The sequence below is a fragment of the Pyxicephalus adspersus genome, chromosome 2 (assembly GCF_032062135.1).
Source record: "Pyxicephalus adspersus chromosome 2, UCB_Pads_2.0, whole genome shotgun sequence".
Classification (NCBI taxonomy): Eukaryota; Metazoa; Chordata; class Amphibia; order Anura; family Pyxicephalidae; genus Pyxicephalus; species Pyxicephalus adspersus.
In genome coordinates, this window is record NC_092859.1 from 9,848,962 (window position 1) to 9,866,137 (window position 17,176).

Sequence of the window (17,176 nt, forward strand, 5' to 3'; positions counted from 1 at the left end):
ATTTTTTTGCCAAATTGTATTTTTTGTAGTCAGCAGGGGAAGCTTTGGTTTCATTTTTATATGATCTATATCGCATTTTGTTGTTATTACCCTGGATTAACAAAGTTCAGTAGCTCATGCTGCAAAAGGAATATTCTGTAGTCCTGACATACCCTCTGTCCTGGGGTGACAATGCTGCTCCTCTATAAATACAGTGGTAACATTGTCACCCTATGACAGGATGTTTGGTATGCACGGCATCACCAGATGAAAATTTAGATCCTTTCTATCAAGTTTTGGTACACTTTAAAGCTTAACGTCTGGCTAAACAAACTCTGAATATGATTTAGAGTTTATTCTTAGCTGGCATTCGGTCACTTATATTTCCTCCTCATCTCTGCAATATTTCACCATGACGCGATAATGGTTACTACCGCTCCATCATGTTTATTCGTCCCATTAATTGGGTATAATTGGGGTTCCCCAACTGAAAATTGTTTTAGGGCTCCCTAAAAGTTAAAAGGGTTCAGAAAGGCTAATCTATTGTATAAGAGATACCAACTAAACTAGCCGTCCAAGAATGTTTAGGTGGAGGAGTGGCTGGACATCCTAAAAAGCCTTCTCTGATTGCTTTTTTTCTCCATTACTTGAGCCTCCATCTTTTCAGGCTTTCTAGGCTTGCTTACATATAAAGGACAGATATGACAAACTCTGTTTTGTGACATTTCACAGAGGAAGAAGAAATCTAAAGAAGATCTTGAGCTCATGTCTATTGAGAAATAGGGGGAGGAGTCATATGGACAAAATCTATAACGTCTTTCATAATTTAGGAAGTCCCTATAGATTATATTGTAGGAAGACTTTATTATTAATTATTATTAAACAGGTTTTATATAGCGTCAACATATTACGCAGCGCTGTACATTAAATAGGGGTTGCAAATGACAGACTAATACAGACATACAGGAGGAGAGGACCCTGCCCCAAAGAGCTTACAATCTAGTAGTCTTTCTTTAAGATACCAATCATATTCTAATTATTCATTTCATAAGATATAACAGAGCATTTCAGTCGGTGCTTTGCATAGGTCTGTACATATTTTAAGTATTCCGAATTTTAAAGTTGCGTCTCGTAAGTCAACTTCCTCTCGAAAACCACACAGGAAACCTTAGTAGCTGAGCTCACCATCGGTGCTTAACAATCACTGATCTGCAGACCTGGACTGTCTAACAGGACTCTTGGGTCTCTCCAATGACAAAGGCCCAGGAGAAGACAGGGGACCTGCTAGGGACACAACCGAGAAACTGCATGAAGAACAAGGACAAGCCAAGGCTCAGGGATGATGGCAAGACAGATCTAAGAGTTAGAGGTCACACTCTTCAGGAAATCTTACACCACCAATATGGGGTCTCGTATTAAGTAAGAAACTGACAATTATTTATTCATGTCACTTCTTCCAGAGTTTGTCTTGCATATGTTCCAACATCTTCATGTAAACTTCACTCACAGTGAACATGGCATAGGTGCAAATTTAATCCTGATGTTTCGGTGGGCACCAAGATGGCATTGTAACAGTTCCAAATATTTTTATTTGTCAGACCTGTCTGTTTATTAGGATGTCTTCCTCTCTCTGAGCTCAGTACAGTTTCCTTTGCACATCAAGTAACAAGAGGGTGCAGTCACCAAACTTTCCCAGCTGAGATATGACAGCTGCCATTAATAACTTGTTTTTAAAGTTGAACAAGTATCAGGACGGGCAACCTTAAAGATTTTTGTGATTGCATGCTACGCCCAAGGAGCCCCTCTTAGGAGAACATTTTAGATGTGGTAGGATATTTCACATATTGCAATAGATGCTCTTTTTGCCCAGAACTGGTGGATTAGCAATCAATTCTTGGTTCAATTACCAATTGAACATTAGTAGTCATGACCTGTGAGAAGAATACAGGATGGATATTTAGACTGGCTGTCTGTTCCCAACCGGTCACCGGATAGGTAATGACCAGGGTGACAGACAGTGCCAGGGACTAGCCTTGCTCAGAACGGTTTTGGGTAAGTTTATATGAAGCAAAAGCTACTAGTTTGTTCACGCCTTCCAGAGCTAGTTTTGGGTTCGGGGAAAATTGGGAAATTACCTTTGGCCCCAACTGACAGGACTACAGGGAACTGGAATGCTGTGCATTTGAGGCCACCACTTCACATTTTGCTCCACTTTGTCTGTAACTGCCCCTGAGGCCATCCTCAACTGCCAATCTGTTTTAGACAAGCTTCAGATGTATAACTACAAATGCATATTAATCTCTATTAGTTTATCTATTAGAGCAAATGTGGATGATAGTTTAGCTGTGACTAGATGTCGCCACAGCATACTATGACCAATTCCATAATAAAAGACAAACTGAATCAAAATGTATACCATACTCATAGCAAGGAACTACCTAGAACTGTCCCAAGGACTCCAGCTAATAGGAACAATTACCAGATCATTGGGATACCGGGGGGTCCCCTCAATACGCTCAATTATAACTGGAAAGTGACATCAAGTCATAGGCTAGCCATTGACCTGTATAGGTATTGAAGATTGGTTTCCTGTTGGCTAAACTGACACGTAGATCCAATTATTTCTACAGGATAGCATTGTGCTCCATTTGTGCCGTTGGTAGCTACTAGAGACGAGCAAGCTAATCTCAATCAAAAGATCAGTCAGTCAAAATCAAACCTCAATTAATTGTGGTTTAGAATTATTTTTTTAATTGTGGAACCTCCAAAAGTTTTTGAATTTACAAACCACTGAAGTTATGATACAGAGCAAGTAAATGTGCCAAATTGTACAATTAAATGTTTTGATAAGCTCCTGGATGCCATGAGGCCACAAAATATAGAATAATTGAGACAGTCGAGGGAAATTGAAAAAAATAAGGGCCGACGTTAACCAGCTTTGAATAGTTACCTTTCTAGAAATTCAGAATATTCATATGAGAATTCATATGATTATTTCAGATTATTCATATCTCCTGAGAGAAGGAGACAGTTTGGTGTGGTCGGGCAAAGCAAAGGATACAAGGCCAGACGAAGCATAATAAGTGGTCAACAAAATTCCAAAAATTATGCTAGCAGGATATTGGAGTTTAGAACTAGATTCCAGTTTAGTCCTACAATGGTTTGGACTTCCATTGTTCCCAATTTTTTCAATGTTTGCAAAAATTCCAGCATACAAAGTTCAAGGACCTGGGCAAGGTAGATGATGTCTTGGAGCCTGGTATATACAGAAATTAACTAGGGTCCATCTCAGACTTTGGCAAGGAAACGTGGCCAGTATTCAAACGTGCATAAGCTTTAAACTTTGGGCATTCAAATCAATGAATTTTATTGCTGTCCGAATTTTGTGTTGAATTCTAGAAGCTACTACTCTCCCTTGAGCACCTTGTACCATAAGGCACCATTTGTTCCATCTACGCGGCGATCAATGGCTACTCTTATTACTAATCCTTGACTATTCCAGTATTGCCAATATACTAACAGCAAATCTTCTAGCTAAAGGTAATTAAAATCTATCTACTGAGAAATATGCCTATTTGTTGATAATCATCTCATTTCAGTATGCTGCATATGAGGGGACTGCAAACTAGCAGTTACTGGGATCCTGAACTGGGAGGGATATAAAGCCTCCATCCTTTCTGCAAAATTACCTGCCTGGGTGTCCCAGTCCTTATAAATCTCAGTTGTCTGCTTAATGTCATAAGCTTATAACACCTAACTAATATATATGCATATATATATATTTATATATATTATATTATATATGACTTTTATATTACAGTACTTCCCCATCAATACAAAAACTTACATTGTGGGGCAAAGAAGCTTTTGCACTTTCTTACTATATACCATATATAGTATAACATATATATAATATGTATATAATTATATATTATATTATATACTGTATATTATATTCAATATATGGAAATTGTCTATGCCACGTTTTCCCGTGTTTTTACTGCATTTACATTTCAAGCGTTTATGAACGTGGGAAATTATTGGAAGCGTTTACCTGCGTTTTCCCACATTTTAATTTTTAAAACATTGCATTTTAAAACAAGGAGCGTTATAGATAACATTTATAAACGTGCCTCAAGGAAACATCCCGGTGTAGATAAGCCCATTGGAATGTATGGGAATTTTAAGCGTGGGATGTTAAAGCCTCGGGTTAAACGCTGGGGAAAACGTCCGCCTAAGCCTTAAGCTTTTTATTAATAATACCCCTGACATTGCTCTATTTGCTGCTGTGCTTCACGAATGATTAACACACACTATATCTACATTGCAGGGAGAGCCCAGAACGAATCTTTGAAGGATATTTTGAGGTTCTGTGCCCCACCAATTCAGATAAAGGTAAGTTAACAATTCTCTATTCTTTTTCTTCTTCCAAAACTCTGATGATAAACCAATCAATGAGGTCTACTTTTTTTTAATACGGAGTAAACTTTTGTTGTCCATTGGGGTGCATTACACATGGTACGTGGGGTGGGAGCTTTATAGCAGTGGTGATAAAGTTTCTTGGCACAGGTGATGCCACCATGACATCGCCAAAGGACTAAACCACAACACTATAGACATGCAACAGGAAATGATCATAGACTAATGACATTCTACAAGAAATTTTCTCCACTTTTTAAAATGGTGGCAAGCTTTGAAATAGCTTTCTGGAATTCAGGGAACCCCTTCTATAATTACTATATACACAGCTCACAGTATATTAGTGTGCTGGTCAGTGGGAAGAATTCCTCATACATTGCTGGCCATTGGGAAGAATATCACCCTTACAGATAGCCAAAAAGACCATTGGTGTCCGACATGACATAAGAGGCACAAATTGCTCAAGAAACTTATAGAAACCTTGAGAGGACCCCTAGGAACCCTGGAGGAAAAACAGTGTTCTATAAGATAGTCAGAGACTGCAGACATCCTACAAGAGCCAATCAGAAAGTGTGAATATGCTGCAGGAGATAGTCAGAGACTGCCAACATTCTATAGGAGATATTCAGACACAGGAGTAGTTGAAGACATGGGATATGTTTTGAGATAATATTCATAGACAGATAGATACATTTTACATCACAAGAGATCAGCATTATTACAGCCCCCATACACATTTGTATTCCCCACAAGTGCCCTAAAAACAGTAGGATCAATTAAAAAATTTCAGGGGCAAAAAAGTGAAAGTAATAGTTTATTTAACAAATATACTGGAATATAAACCCATTCAAAAATAAACTGTAAATACAGGAAATCTTCATTGACTTCAGTATAAACCTAGGGAAGAAATTGTGTCTGTCTCTGCTAATTTCAACACAAAAATAAATAGAAATGAATGTGAATAAATACACCTGTGGTGTGTTTTTTCAAAACATTTGAAATTACCGGGTTTTGTTTATTTCTACTTTTCACTGGTTAAGGTATTTTGTACACTTTAGTTGGTGGTGATTAGTTATTTGCTTCTGAATGTGCATTATTGTTTGCCACCAGTAGATGGTGCTAAGTCCCTATGTAAAGTGTGTTACATACAGCTTGTCTTTGACTGCTTTAATCTGTCAAACCGGAGACAAATGCAATTCCAGGACATGCCACTAGGAATCTGTGTGTAAACAGATATTTTGTATCTAGTGACATTTTCAGGACAAGAAATTGGTTTATACTTGAGTATATGCTGTAACTAATATAAGAAGGAGCCCTGACTGCTCATCAAAAAGGGCCAAAGGGCCATATATTGTGCCTAGACTACGAGTCGGGTACCAAAGCTCTATATGTCTATATATACTCTGCCTTAATGATCCCTTGATCTCAATGTAATTAAAGATAGAGAAGATGTAAAGCCATAATGTTGATGACATGATTTGGTAATGATATCCTCTACCCCTGTTGATTAATGACAAAACTACCTTTTAATGATAGGTCCAATTTAAAACAAGGATAAATAAAAAAAGAAAACACATTTTGTATTGATAAAAAGACACTAAATACAATGTTTAATTATCTTAAATACGTTTATTTTATACTTTATGTTTTATTACTTTAAGTATAAAAAACAGACTTGACTTGACTTTACAATATTATTCCTATAATCTAACATTTAGACTGGAGAGGGAGGGGCAATGCTTGGAGCCAATCAGTTGTGCTATATGCAAATATGCTCATAAGGAGCATGCTGACAGGGGTAAACATCAAAAGGGATGATCTCACAAGCCTACTGCTGCTCATTTGCTATCCAATCAGAATGCTCAAGGTGTCTAAACTGTGTTGCTTAACTGCTGCAGAGAACAAGTCGCTGGGCTAACGTTACTGTATGGCAGAGCTGTGTAAATCTCAAAACCAAGTGAACACTAAGTCATATGTAGTTTGTAAACTGTACCATAGCTACCATATGTGCATTTCACCTGTTTATTAACCATGTGCCTGGAGTACTAAGTATATGTCTGGTGACTTGCTGAAAGTGGCAGAGGACAATATTGTGTATGCAGTGTCACTAATGTTCCAGGAAATGAATCCTGAGGGTGTCTGAGGATTGCAAATACTGCAAAGCTGGTATTAATATTGACATAAGCCGGTACTGTGCAAGGCACGGACTTACTGCAATGTCATCTTGTACTGCGAGATCTGAGGCCAGATTAGAAAAGGGGAAGTATTTCACCCCATGTTCTACATGTTCTCATCTGTCATACTGCTAATAAAGGAAAAATACCGTGTAATATATTTAGGCTTAATTGGAAATATTTAAAATATTTTATTACTATTATTAAAGAGTATTTATATAGCGCCAACATATTACGTAGCACTGTACATTAAATAGGGGTTGCAAATGACAGACAGATACAGACAGTGACACAGGAGGAGGAGAGGACCCTGCCCCGAAGAGCTTACAATCTAGGAGGTGGGGGAAGTATCACACAATAGGAGGGGAGATATGGAGTGGTGGGAAGTAGTGAGTGTTTAGGAGACAGAAGAAGACGGGTAGGTGAGTATGAAAAGATGGGTTTTGAGGGCTCTTTTAAATGAGCAGAAAGTAGGAGCAAGCCGAATAGGACGAGGAAGACCATTCCAGAGAGTTGGGGCAGCTCTAGAAAAGTCTTGTATCTGTGCGTGTGATGAGGTTATGAGTGAGGAAGTCATTAGTAGGTCATTGAAGGAGAGAAGAGAGCGGCTAGAGAGGAATTTTTCGATTGGATCAAAAATGTAAGTGGGGCTTAAGCGGTGGAGGAATTTGAAGAAAATATTTTACACACCAAAAGATTTGTAGATTTGTTCAGCCAGTCTTGAGATCATCTAACCTCTGCCAGAGAGTATACACAAGGCCCTGACCTCACCTTTTCTCTACTGCAGAAAAGCACTGCACAGTGCTCAGGGATCTGCCCCAGCCTGGGAATGGGTTAACGGGCAGAATCTCAGTGATAAAGTCATGCAATATCCTTCTCAAAATATAACATTTGTTTACATTTTAAAAAAATTGGATCAAATATCAATACAGACTATAATATTAATAAAATATTAAATGTATTAGATAGAGTGGGGTTTGCACATATTGTACTCCTTTATCCAGGAGGATATGTAGAAAATAATGCTTTTTTATTTTTTTGTTCTCCTTTGGAGCCAATCTGTGGTGCTTTATTTTTCACTTTTTCTAAAAGCCCATTCACTGCTTATGTTGTAAAAGCCTGATGTTTACCCAGCTCAGTAGCTCAAGAGTAAATTTTTCTCAGACAAGTAAATAAGTTATCCGGGCTGCTTTTCGACTAGGTAATATATCAATCACTAATGCCCCAGAAGGCTGCAACAAGGCTAGGGTAAAAAAATATACGGAATTGAGCTGGGCTATGCTACAGGATCCAAGGCATTCTGCAATGTGGCAGCATGTGTACTTTGTTGGAACACTGCCCCCTGTTTCTATTGGCGTTAAAGGATGGGCATTGAAAAATAATCCCTTCCATGATGCACAGCTGTGCAGCCTGAGCCTACATACATATCAGATTAGGCACCTACTGAAGAGGGAAACCAACTGCTTTCCTTCCTCTCTCCCATGTCATGTTACTTATTACATGACTAAAGAAACAAAAAAAGGGGAAGTTTTACTCCCCCACAAACACCTAATATTAGAGGCGGTGCATAGGAGGTTGGGGAAGAATTATACTCGCCTCTGCACATAGCCCTCTGCAATGCTCTTAAACCCCTCCAGTGCCTTCTCAGTCCTAGACCTCCCCAGTGCCCCCTCTAATTTCCTGTAATGCCCCTATTACTTCTAACAGCCCCCTGCACCCATAAGTGTAACATCAGCTGCTGGAGAAAAAAAAGGAATTGGAATTATACCTGGCGTATGAAGCAATCACAAAATTAAGCTATATTCTCTAGAATAATTTGAGCTGCTCGAAGTCTTACTTCCTATTTTTGGTAAAACTTTTAAAAGCTCCTTTGCAATAGAATTTTACTGCTAATCTTGTGAATAGTCACTACGGATCATCCGAACAAGTAACTCATCAGGGTGGTTTGCCGCTCTGATTACTAAACGCTGCACCTAAAATCTTCAATGCAAACTCCACCATTTGGGTATTATTCAAGTCTATAGGAAAGGAATGCTTGTATTTTCTCTGGTGCGGAACCAGTTTAGGGTTAACAAAAATCCTTGGAGTATTGTGTAGTAGATATTACATTTATTTCACAGTTCCTAGAATGTTCTTGGTCTACAAATTCTTCTTTTCTCTCTTATAGATCCAGAGCTTAAAAGACAATTTCCTGACCTTTTTGATGACCAGGTAAGAATCAGCTATATAACGTCTTTTCATTGATCACCATAGTGGGAGGTCTTTTACTAGAAGATCATATATAAGTATTACATATGTTATATTCTGATACCTTTATATGATTAATACATTGAGTGATATTCATTATTTTATTTTTATTTCATTTTAAATGATTTACTTTCTGTTTTGCATTTATATGTAGACCAAGAAGCCCAGCAAAAGTCACAGTGACAAGGGTTGAGAAGAACCATAACAATACCGGGGTACCTAAGCGTCATTAAAGTAGATTGAAATTAGCAAATATTAGATGACCAAAGTAAGCCCTATGGTATAGTTATAGCTTGGCACAACCCTTGTCATTGTCTCTTATGTTGCATATCTTGGTCTGCATAGGATTTTTGTGGGATTAATACACCCTGTATTATCATTATATATATATATATATCAAGTGTCTGGATAACACATGGGGTCTCACAGATACTTTGCATTCATTATGGTATCAAACTAAGGAGTCATTTTAAAGCATAAAGTGGTTGGGGCAGTATTGGCAAAAAGGGAACCAAAAATTCTCTACCAGTTATGTCAATTGCCAAGCCCCTTAAAATTCAGCAAGTAATAGAAGCAAAATGACAAGGGAAGAGGGCTTTTTGGCAACAAAAAACTTTTACTTATGTGAAAGCATATTAAAAGATTGGTCTTGGCTAGACAAGGCTCATTTGAACTATAAGCCTATCAAACACACATATCACTTGAATATGGTTATTAGTAAACAACGTGAAAAACATAGGGAGGTTGATGAAAGTTGTAGGATTTTGCAGTTGTGTCTTTCCTAACGCGTTTCGCTGGGTGGATTCCTCAGGGGAGGGTAGAGAAGTAGAGTTAAAAAGTTCAGGAGTCAAGTAGAAAGTGTTTGGTCGCAAGAGGTCGGAATGTGAAAAGAAGATGAATAACAGTTCAGGTTATTTTGATTCAGCCCAGCCTAGGTATTTTTTGCATACTTCCCCACCCAGTAATAGATTTTGATTAGAGTTTGAAAAAAATACCTGTACATAACGGCACACCTACCTTCTAGCGCCCACTCTTCCAACGATCCAAGGCTTGTGTTTCCCACACCGTCTTCAATATTTGTGTGCTCTGATTTGAGTCTGGCATCCTCTTTATCTGGCCATTGGGTGAACACTAATGATGTAACTTCTGTGCTTGCACTTTGGATTTATAACATGCCAGCATCTGATTTCACTCTCTGCATCATACATATGGCTGAAAGGATGTGACCCTCCAGTCTGTGCCATGGTTACAAATAAAATTGCTATCAAGTAAGTAAAAAAGGTTATTGGGAAGGAAAGACATACAAAATCCCATTTAACAAAAAATATAACATAATAATAATAATACATAAATTATTCATAAAAATCCAACTGCAATAACTATTTAACTATGGTTCCACTTTAAATATAAATCCTAATTATTTTAGGAATGCTCCTGATGACACATGCCTGATCTTTGTCATGAGCAGAAGGAGCAGCTGCTTGGGATATGTGATGCAAAAATGCATGAGCCTTGTAAATAAATTTGACCATTTCATTTTCAAATGTATGAAAATCTACTCACAAACATAAATGAATTTGGTCAGATGACACGACAATTCATTTCGATGCTAGCCTGTTACACAATCCACCTCTAGTGGTATAAGACAACACGTTTCCAGGGTCACTTTCTCTTCATCAGAGCCTTTACATATTGCAAGACTAAGTATTCAGATTTCAAATTACATAAAAAACAAATGTGATTGGTTCTGTTTTAGTCTCAAGGCATGGATTCAGATTCGTTTTGTATGATATTTAAGTTCCGTCCAGCTGCTTTGTCTAAAAAATGAAAAGCTGAGTGTCAGGTTAGGCGGACATAGTGTACAAAATGTTCTGTACATACCACGGACACTTACATATGTAAATGCCATGTTTTATTTTTTTCCAGGACTCGGTAACAACACTTACAAAGTTTTGCTTTCCTTTTGATGTGAAAAGGTAAAAAAACCCAACTGTCTGATTCTCTTGTCATTGCCTATTCAAAACTTAAACTTCCTTTACTTATAAAAATAACAAATGTTGTAAAAAGTATACGTTTTAGTTTTTTTTCCTACTCCTGTTCCAGTATCCATTAATCCCAGCAATACAAGTGATTGGGAGATAACAAATGCCCCCTCGACATTATTGTGCCACTGACCCGTAACATTTTCCAGGAAGGAGGCATTTTGTACGCTCATAGTCGAGCTGATCGTGTTTTTGCAGTTGCTTGATCATGAAAAGGTCAGCAAGGTTTAACAAAGTATCAGAGGGGAAGTTTATCTAAATCTGGCCTTTGGCATTAAAGAACAGCCAGATGGGCAACCAGCCAACTCAAGAAGTTTGCTGCCCCAGCTTCAGCCCTGAATAGGAATATTTGTCTTGTTTGGTCATTTCGGTTTATGTTCTGGGTAGAGAGTAGGTGAAAATTCATTTACTATAGAAATACAATCCTGGCAGCAGCTTATCTAAGAGTCATCAATGGAGATTGGAGGTTTTCTAACTTGTTCTCCACAGAAATAAGTCAGGTATGCCTATCTATTCCTGTTTCTAGATCAGTCTTTCTCAAACTTTGTACTCCTGAGGAACCTTGAAAAAACAATTTAGGTCTTGTGAACCCCTACTAAAACCACAGAAGGTTGCAAATGCACCTTACATTATATAAGTGGAGATGTCCTTTTTGAAGATATCTTTTAGGAACATTGGTGTCATGCTACTGACTCTATCTTCTGGCCACAATACTGTAGTCATCATAACATAAACGGTTGATCACTCAAAGCTCAAGGAACCCCTAGCAGTCCTTGAATGAACCCTAAGGTTCCATGAAATGCTGATTGAAAATGGCTGATCTAGATATTCTTGCCAAAAAGGTGGCTGTTAATATATGTCTATGGACACCTTAAGAGTAGATTTACACCAGACATTCAGACACAAGGTTTAATTCCCTAGCCCTGAGTCACAAAATATAGCTCAACGTAGTTTCGATCAGGCATACAAATCTTTTTATAATTCACTGGTGTGCAAAGGTCCTAATAAACAATGCAGCCACATACGGGGCAAAGGGATCTGATGTGAACACAGATGGGTTTTCTGATCATGTTAACAACCAATATTATGTTTTATTATTTCTTCTGGTTCAATATAAAATAGTAAATTAATGATATGATTGGATACAATGGGCAATGAAACCATTTTTCACTCAGATACTCATTAAGGGCTTGAGTTCATTGGCTTTTGTTTGAGTCAATATGGGTTTTGCAATCCCAAACAAATCTATGAGAATATTAAACTTATACTTAAAGTAGATCCAATGCAAGAAAGAAGTCAACTGCAGGTCAAATGAATCTGTCAATGAATGCTGAATAATATCTGAAGCATCTCAAATTGATGTGAAACTGATGCCATCGCCCCAAGCTGGTCAACACAGGCTTCAAAACTCATTCATTGTCTAGATCTGGGGACATGTCCTTGGACTTCATTGGAAAAACTGTAGTCATTAAAGGAACTTGACTTTTGCTTCTACATTTGTATTCATGAGAAACCAGTGTTAAATATTCAGTGTATACAAAACAAGTATTTATTCCACCTGTTTTCTGTTCTTTTTATACCTTTCTTGGTCATGTTTCCCACCACCCCGACCAAAATGCCACCGTAATCCAGATGGCAGAACTCATCTGTCCAGCACTTCAGTTTCACACTAACCGACCTCCAGGGCTACCAGCGGTTTGGTTTTTGTCGGCTGTCTGTAGAGGGAAAGAGCTGCACATGTATCCTTAGGTGAGTGACTCCTCCTAAAAGCTAAACCCATTTGTATCAGTGTTCTGTGGTTAGTTTTGACCTTGCTCATGAAGTTACAACTAAAGGGAATGTAAATTTTATATGTGTTTTTCTTTTTTGTTTTATTATCAGAAATATAAAGTGTTACCACTTTTTTTTAAATAAGTAAATATGAGAAATGAAAGAAATAAATATAAGAACGCATAAGATGTAGGGATGAGCGAGAATGCCTCTAACATTCTCGCGAACATTTTCCTGAACTTCCGATGGTTCAGCGAAATTTTGACAAACTGATTTCGACAAACCATTGGAAGATCGAGGAAATTTTAACAGGAGGATTCACAGGGGATTCACAGGATTCCCTGGGAATCCTTCTGTTTGGGATCCCCGGGTCACTGGAGGCTAATTAACCTCTAGTGCCCAGGGATCATGCGCATGATTCAGCCCTGGAAATCCTCCTATTTGCGTGATCTGGGATCGCACACTCTTCTCAATGAATGCAGCCGCAGCTGCAATCATTGAGATGTCCAGCACAGGAGAACCTCCTGACATTGTAATATAAGTACCGGTATCTCTTACAAATGATACATTTGTTACAGATACAGATTACAATGTTACAGATATTACAATGTCAGGAGGTTCTCCTGTGCTGGGCATCTTCTCAATGAATGCAGCCAAGAGTGTGCGATCCCCGGGGCACTAGGGGTTAATTACCCTCTAGTGCCCAGGGATCGCAGAGGACTTCCAGGGCTGCATGATGCAAGACCAGGAGGTAATAGCATATTGCTGTACTGTGGTTCTTCCAGGTCCCAAGAGGATTCTCAACAGATAGAGATAACTCCTGCAGGAATGAATGCTATGGAACAGTCCCCCAAAAGATGGTTCCCAGAGTAGCTTTGGAAAAGCTGAAAAAAAAGATGCATGAGTGTAGCAGCTCAAAATATTAATCTGAAATAAAGTCCAAAGTAAAACAGTATCTGATTCAGAGCCACCTACCAACATTTTTGCACATATTGGACAAAAGACAAGGAAAATTTAAACCAATTATTTTTTTTCAAAAAAGCTATTCCAGCTTTTTCAAAGCTACTCTAGGATCCATGTTTTTAAGGCCTTTTCCATGGGATACATCCTTGCAGTATCCATGGGGCCTCATTTATTAAAGCTGGAAAAGGCGTTAAAAACATGAATCTTAGAGTAGCTTTGGAAAAGCTGAAAAAGCTTTTTTGAAAAAAAAAAATGGTTTAAATTTTCTTTGTCTTTTGTCCAGTAAGTGCAAAAATGTTATTTGTTAGCAAATGTTTTCAATCCTGGACCAAATCCATTCCAGGTTTGCTTGATCTCCCACGTTTACTGATGAAAGTGTATCCGCTCCAGCCTTGGAGAGCTTTAATAAATCAGGCCCACTGTCTCAGGTATGGCCAATTAACAGAGTTATCCGGTGAAAATCCTCTTGGGTATTGGAAGAACCACAGTACAGCAACATGCGAATAACTTCTGGTCTTGTATGATTATGGTGCAACCCAGTCCACAATCCTTTCCCCATGCAAAGTAAATGTACAACAAGCATGGACAATTAATTAAAATTGTTTATTTTTTCATTTTCAGGACAAAAATGTTTTTGTTCTCATTTTTAGTCCGATATAATTAAAATATTACATATACATATTTGATATTCACTTTTCCAGCCAACAGGTGGAGCGCTCAACTATGTTTTACATGTTTACCTGGATATTTTTAGCTGCTCTGTTGAAACACCTATTGTTGCAGAGTTCAATAGATTTACAAACACTACTAAAGTGAGAATCTGAAACAACGTTTGTAGTGCTTTATTTGAGGTAATTGTATAATTCTACACTGCTCTCAGGCCACAGCTGGTAGATTTAAAGATTCCAATAAAATTACTGCTATGGATTTGTTGATCATTATGGATGGATGAGACATAGACGCATGTTCTGCACTCTGGGACACAAAATCTATTAGACCTAGAAAAATATTGAATTGCAGAGTGCTGAGAACATGATATACATGCAATAGGAAGATTTATTTCATTCTGTTTATAATCTTATTTTTCAGCTGTTTGCCTTGGTTTGAGCTTTTCTATAAACTACTGAACCATATTGCAGAACACCTAGTAAAGGACCAGGTAATATGCCCAACTTTTCCATACCTTCTATCCGTAATTCCACCTTCACTTCTCTTTCCTAAAGTTTCTCTCTTTTTACTTTAAATGTTTATATATATATATTTCACATAACTGGACTTCAGTGGCATAATGTTTTACATTTGTTGGGAAGGGATAGTACAAGGTAGCTGTCCTAGGGTAAAAAGGTAAATCCAGACCTGATTACAGTAGGGAACAGTAATGGTATTAAAGAGAGTCTAAGGATACTATAAAGCAGATCCAAGGCAGCTAACCCATAAAGTGCCACTTAAATCTCTGAAAACTTCCCTACACAAAGACTTTTAAAGAGCACCTGGAATTTTGCTTAAAAAGGACAGGGAAAGAAAAAGAAAGCACTGTGTATGTGTCTTCAAAGTAAAAGGAAAGTTGTGGGCATTTTTTAATTTTCTGTTTCTTTAAAAAAACATTTTATTCAATTGAGAAAGGATGACAATGGCAGGAAGTAATAAAAATAAATGTAACAGCAGGGAGACATTTAAACCATTCCCCAATTTATCCCAATCTATAAATAATGTTTTGTCTGGCATTAGAGATTTAGATGTGAACAATATATGTTGGATGGTTGATATAAAAGAAACCTTGTCCCCAGACCATCCAATTAAAAAAAAAGTGCATTTAATGTATATATGCATGTTAAATGCCTGAAAAACCACCATTGTGTAGGCATTTAAAAGCCCTTTTACAGCATTTTGGATGTGATGTTAGCAGCTCATGTGTTAGGGTATCAAGTATTGTTCTAGTTTATTCCTCTTTACCATTCCCAAGCAGCTCATAGAAGGTTATATAAAGAGGTGAAGGAATCCGTGGAGAAGACGGGCAATATCAATTAATAACCACTACCAGAGAGGGATACATGCTGGGAAATTTACTTTAACTAAAACAGTGACATTTTGAAGCCAGTTATAGTTGATATTAACTATAAGTTGGTAGGAGAGCATTTTTATGTAGCCCTGTCTCTTTTATTATATTATTATACGTGTATATATTTTCCAGCAATTGCCAACCAATTCATCTTTTTTCCCTAATAGTTCAGTGAGGTTACTAACATTCTGCAGACACTGTATGACCACCCGGTACCGGAGGTGAACAAGACTCTGGACCTAGAGATGGTGAGTCCTTTAGTGTTATTCAAAAAAGAGGGAATTAATAGGAGGGAATGATTTGGTAGTACATATTTATTCAAATACATAGCTAAAATACTGGGCCTGATTTATTAAAGCTCTCCAAGACTGAAGAAGAAGGACTATGATCTAAGAACCTGGGTGATCCTGCAAACCTGGAATGGATTTCTTAAAAATCATTTGGTATGTTTTCAGTCAGAGACCAGATTCAATCCAGAGATTCTAATTTACTTGCTCACCAAGGTTCTCCCATGATAGTCTATCTTCTACAGTCTTGGAGAGCTTTAATAAATTAGGCTCAATATTGAAAAAAATGTATAAACAATAACTATAATAATGAGAATTCTCACATATTTGCTTGTTTTATACTTACTGCTTCCTCTTTAGTAGTGCACCACAATGGCTGCACACTATTACCCCCTCTTATGTCTTTGTAAGTCAGTTTAGACACATATAAATCTAATATATAGCACACCCTCTAGGGCAGTGGTCGTCAACCTTTTCGGACCTACGAACCACTAATTGCACGGACGCCGGACCACAAATGCGCAGGAAACCGCGTGTCACTGAAAGGGGAAGAAACTTCCCCCAGAGTGACGTCATGATGTCAGAACCTGTCCACTCTCCCATCGCAGGCTCAGTGGGTCGGTTGTGTCCAGAGACAACCTGCCCACTTCCTGCAATACATACAAGAGACATGGCCCATGGCTCTGGATGGTGCGCCCCCTAGTGGGGTCTTTCTCCTGAACCCTCTGGGGGGTGCACCGGCCAGTGCAATGGACCACCAAAATTTTCTCACGGACCACCGGTTGGCAACCGCTGCTCTAGGGAGTCTATTTTTAAATCAGTGAATCTGACATGCACTGAAACATTCCTTTGTGGAGAATCATTCAGCTCCATGTGTTTTAATGGCAGTAATTGATTCTCCAACATGTCTAAAGGAATGTCAGATTCACTGCTTTATAAATAGACTTCTGGATTTCTTGCATCATAACAGTTTATTCAAAAAATATGAACAAAAAGTAGCTAAAAGTATCTTTAAAAAATCTATACTGTATATAAAATACATCACCTATGGAAAAGGAAGCTGTGAAAACTGTGAAAGTTATATCAAGGAAGTTTAATGATAAAAAAAAAAATATTTACAGAGTTCAGTAGCTCAACAAACAATTTACAAAGTCAACTAAATAAGTTGGTGCACTGATTTTCTTCACATTCCAGTGTAGTCATCCTCTAAAGTGTTTAATAAAAATTATTGCTGTG

General features: G+C 37.9%; 1 protein-coding gene across 1 annotated transcript in view; it reads left to right on the top strand.

Annotated features, from left to right (window-relative positions):
- Positions 1-1,178: 1,178 nt before the first annotated feature.
- The window catches only part of LOC140322318 (DENN domain-containing protein 1B-like), a gene marked incomplete in the record, with an annotated part of 33,970 nt that continues 17,972 nt past the window's right edge, over positions 1,179-17,176 (top strand). The window contains 7 exon segments of the mRNA XM_072398897.1: positions 1,179-1,398; positions 4,310-4,374; positions 8,740-8,783; positions 10,746-10,795; positions 12,494-12,610; positions 14,684-14,753; positions 15,821-15,901. Of these exon segments, the coding sequence (XP_072254998.1) occupies positions 1,382-1,398; positions 4,310-4,374; positions 8,740-8,783; positions 10,746-10,795; positions 12,494-12,610; positions 14,684-14,753; positions 15,821-15,901 (444 nt within the window).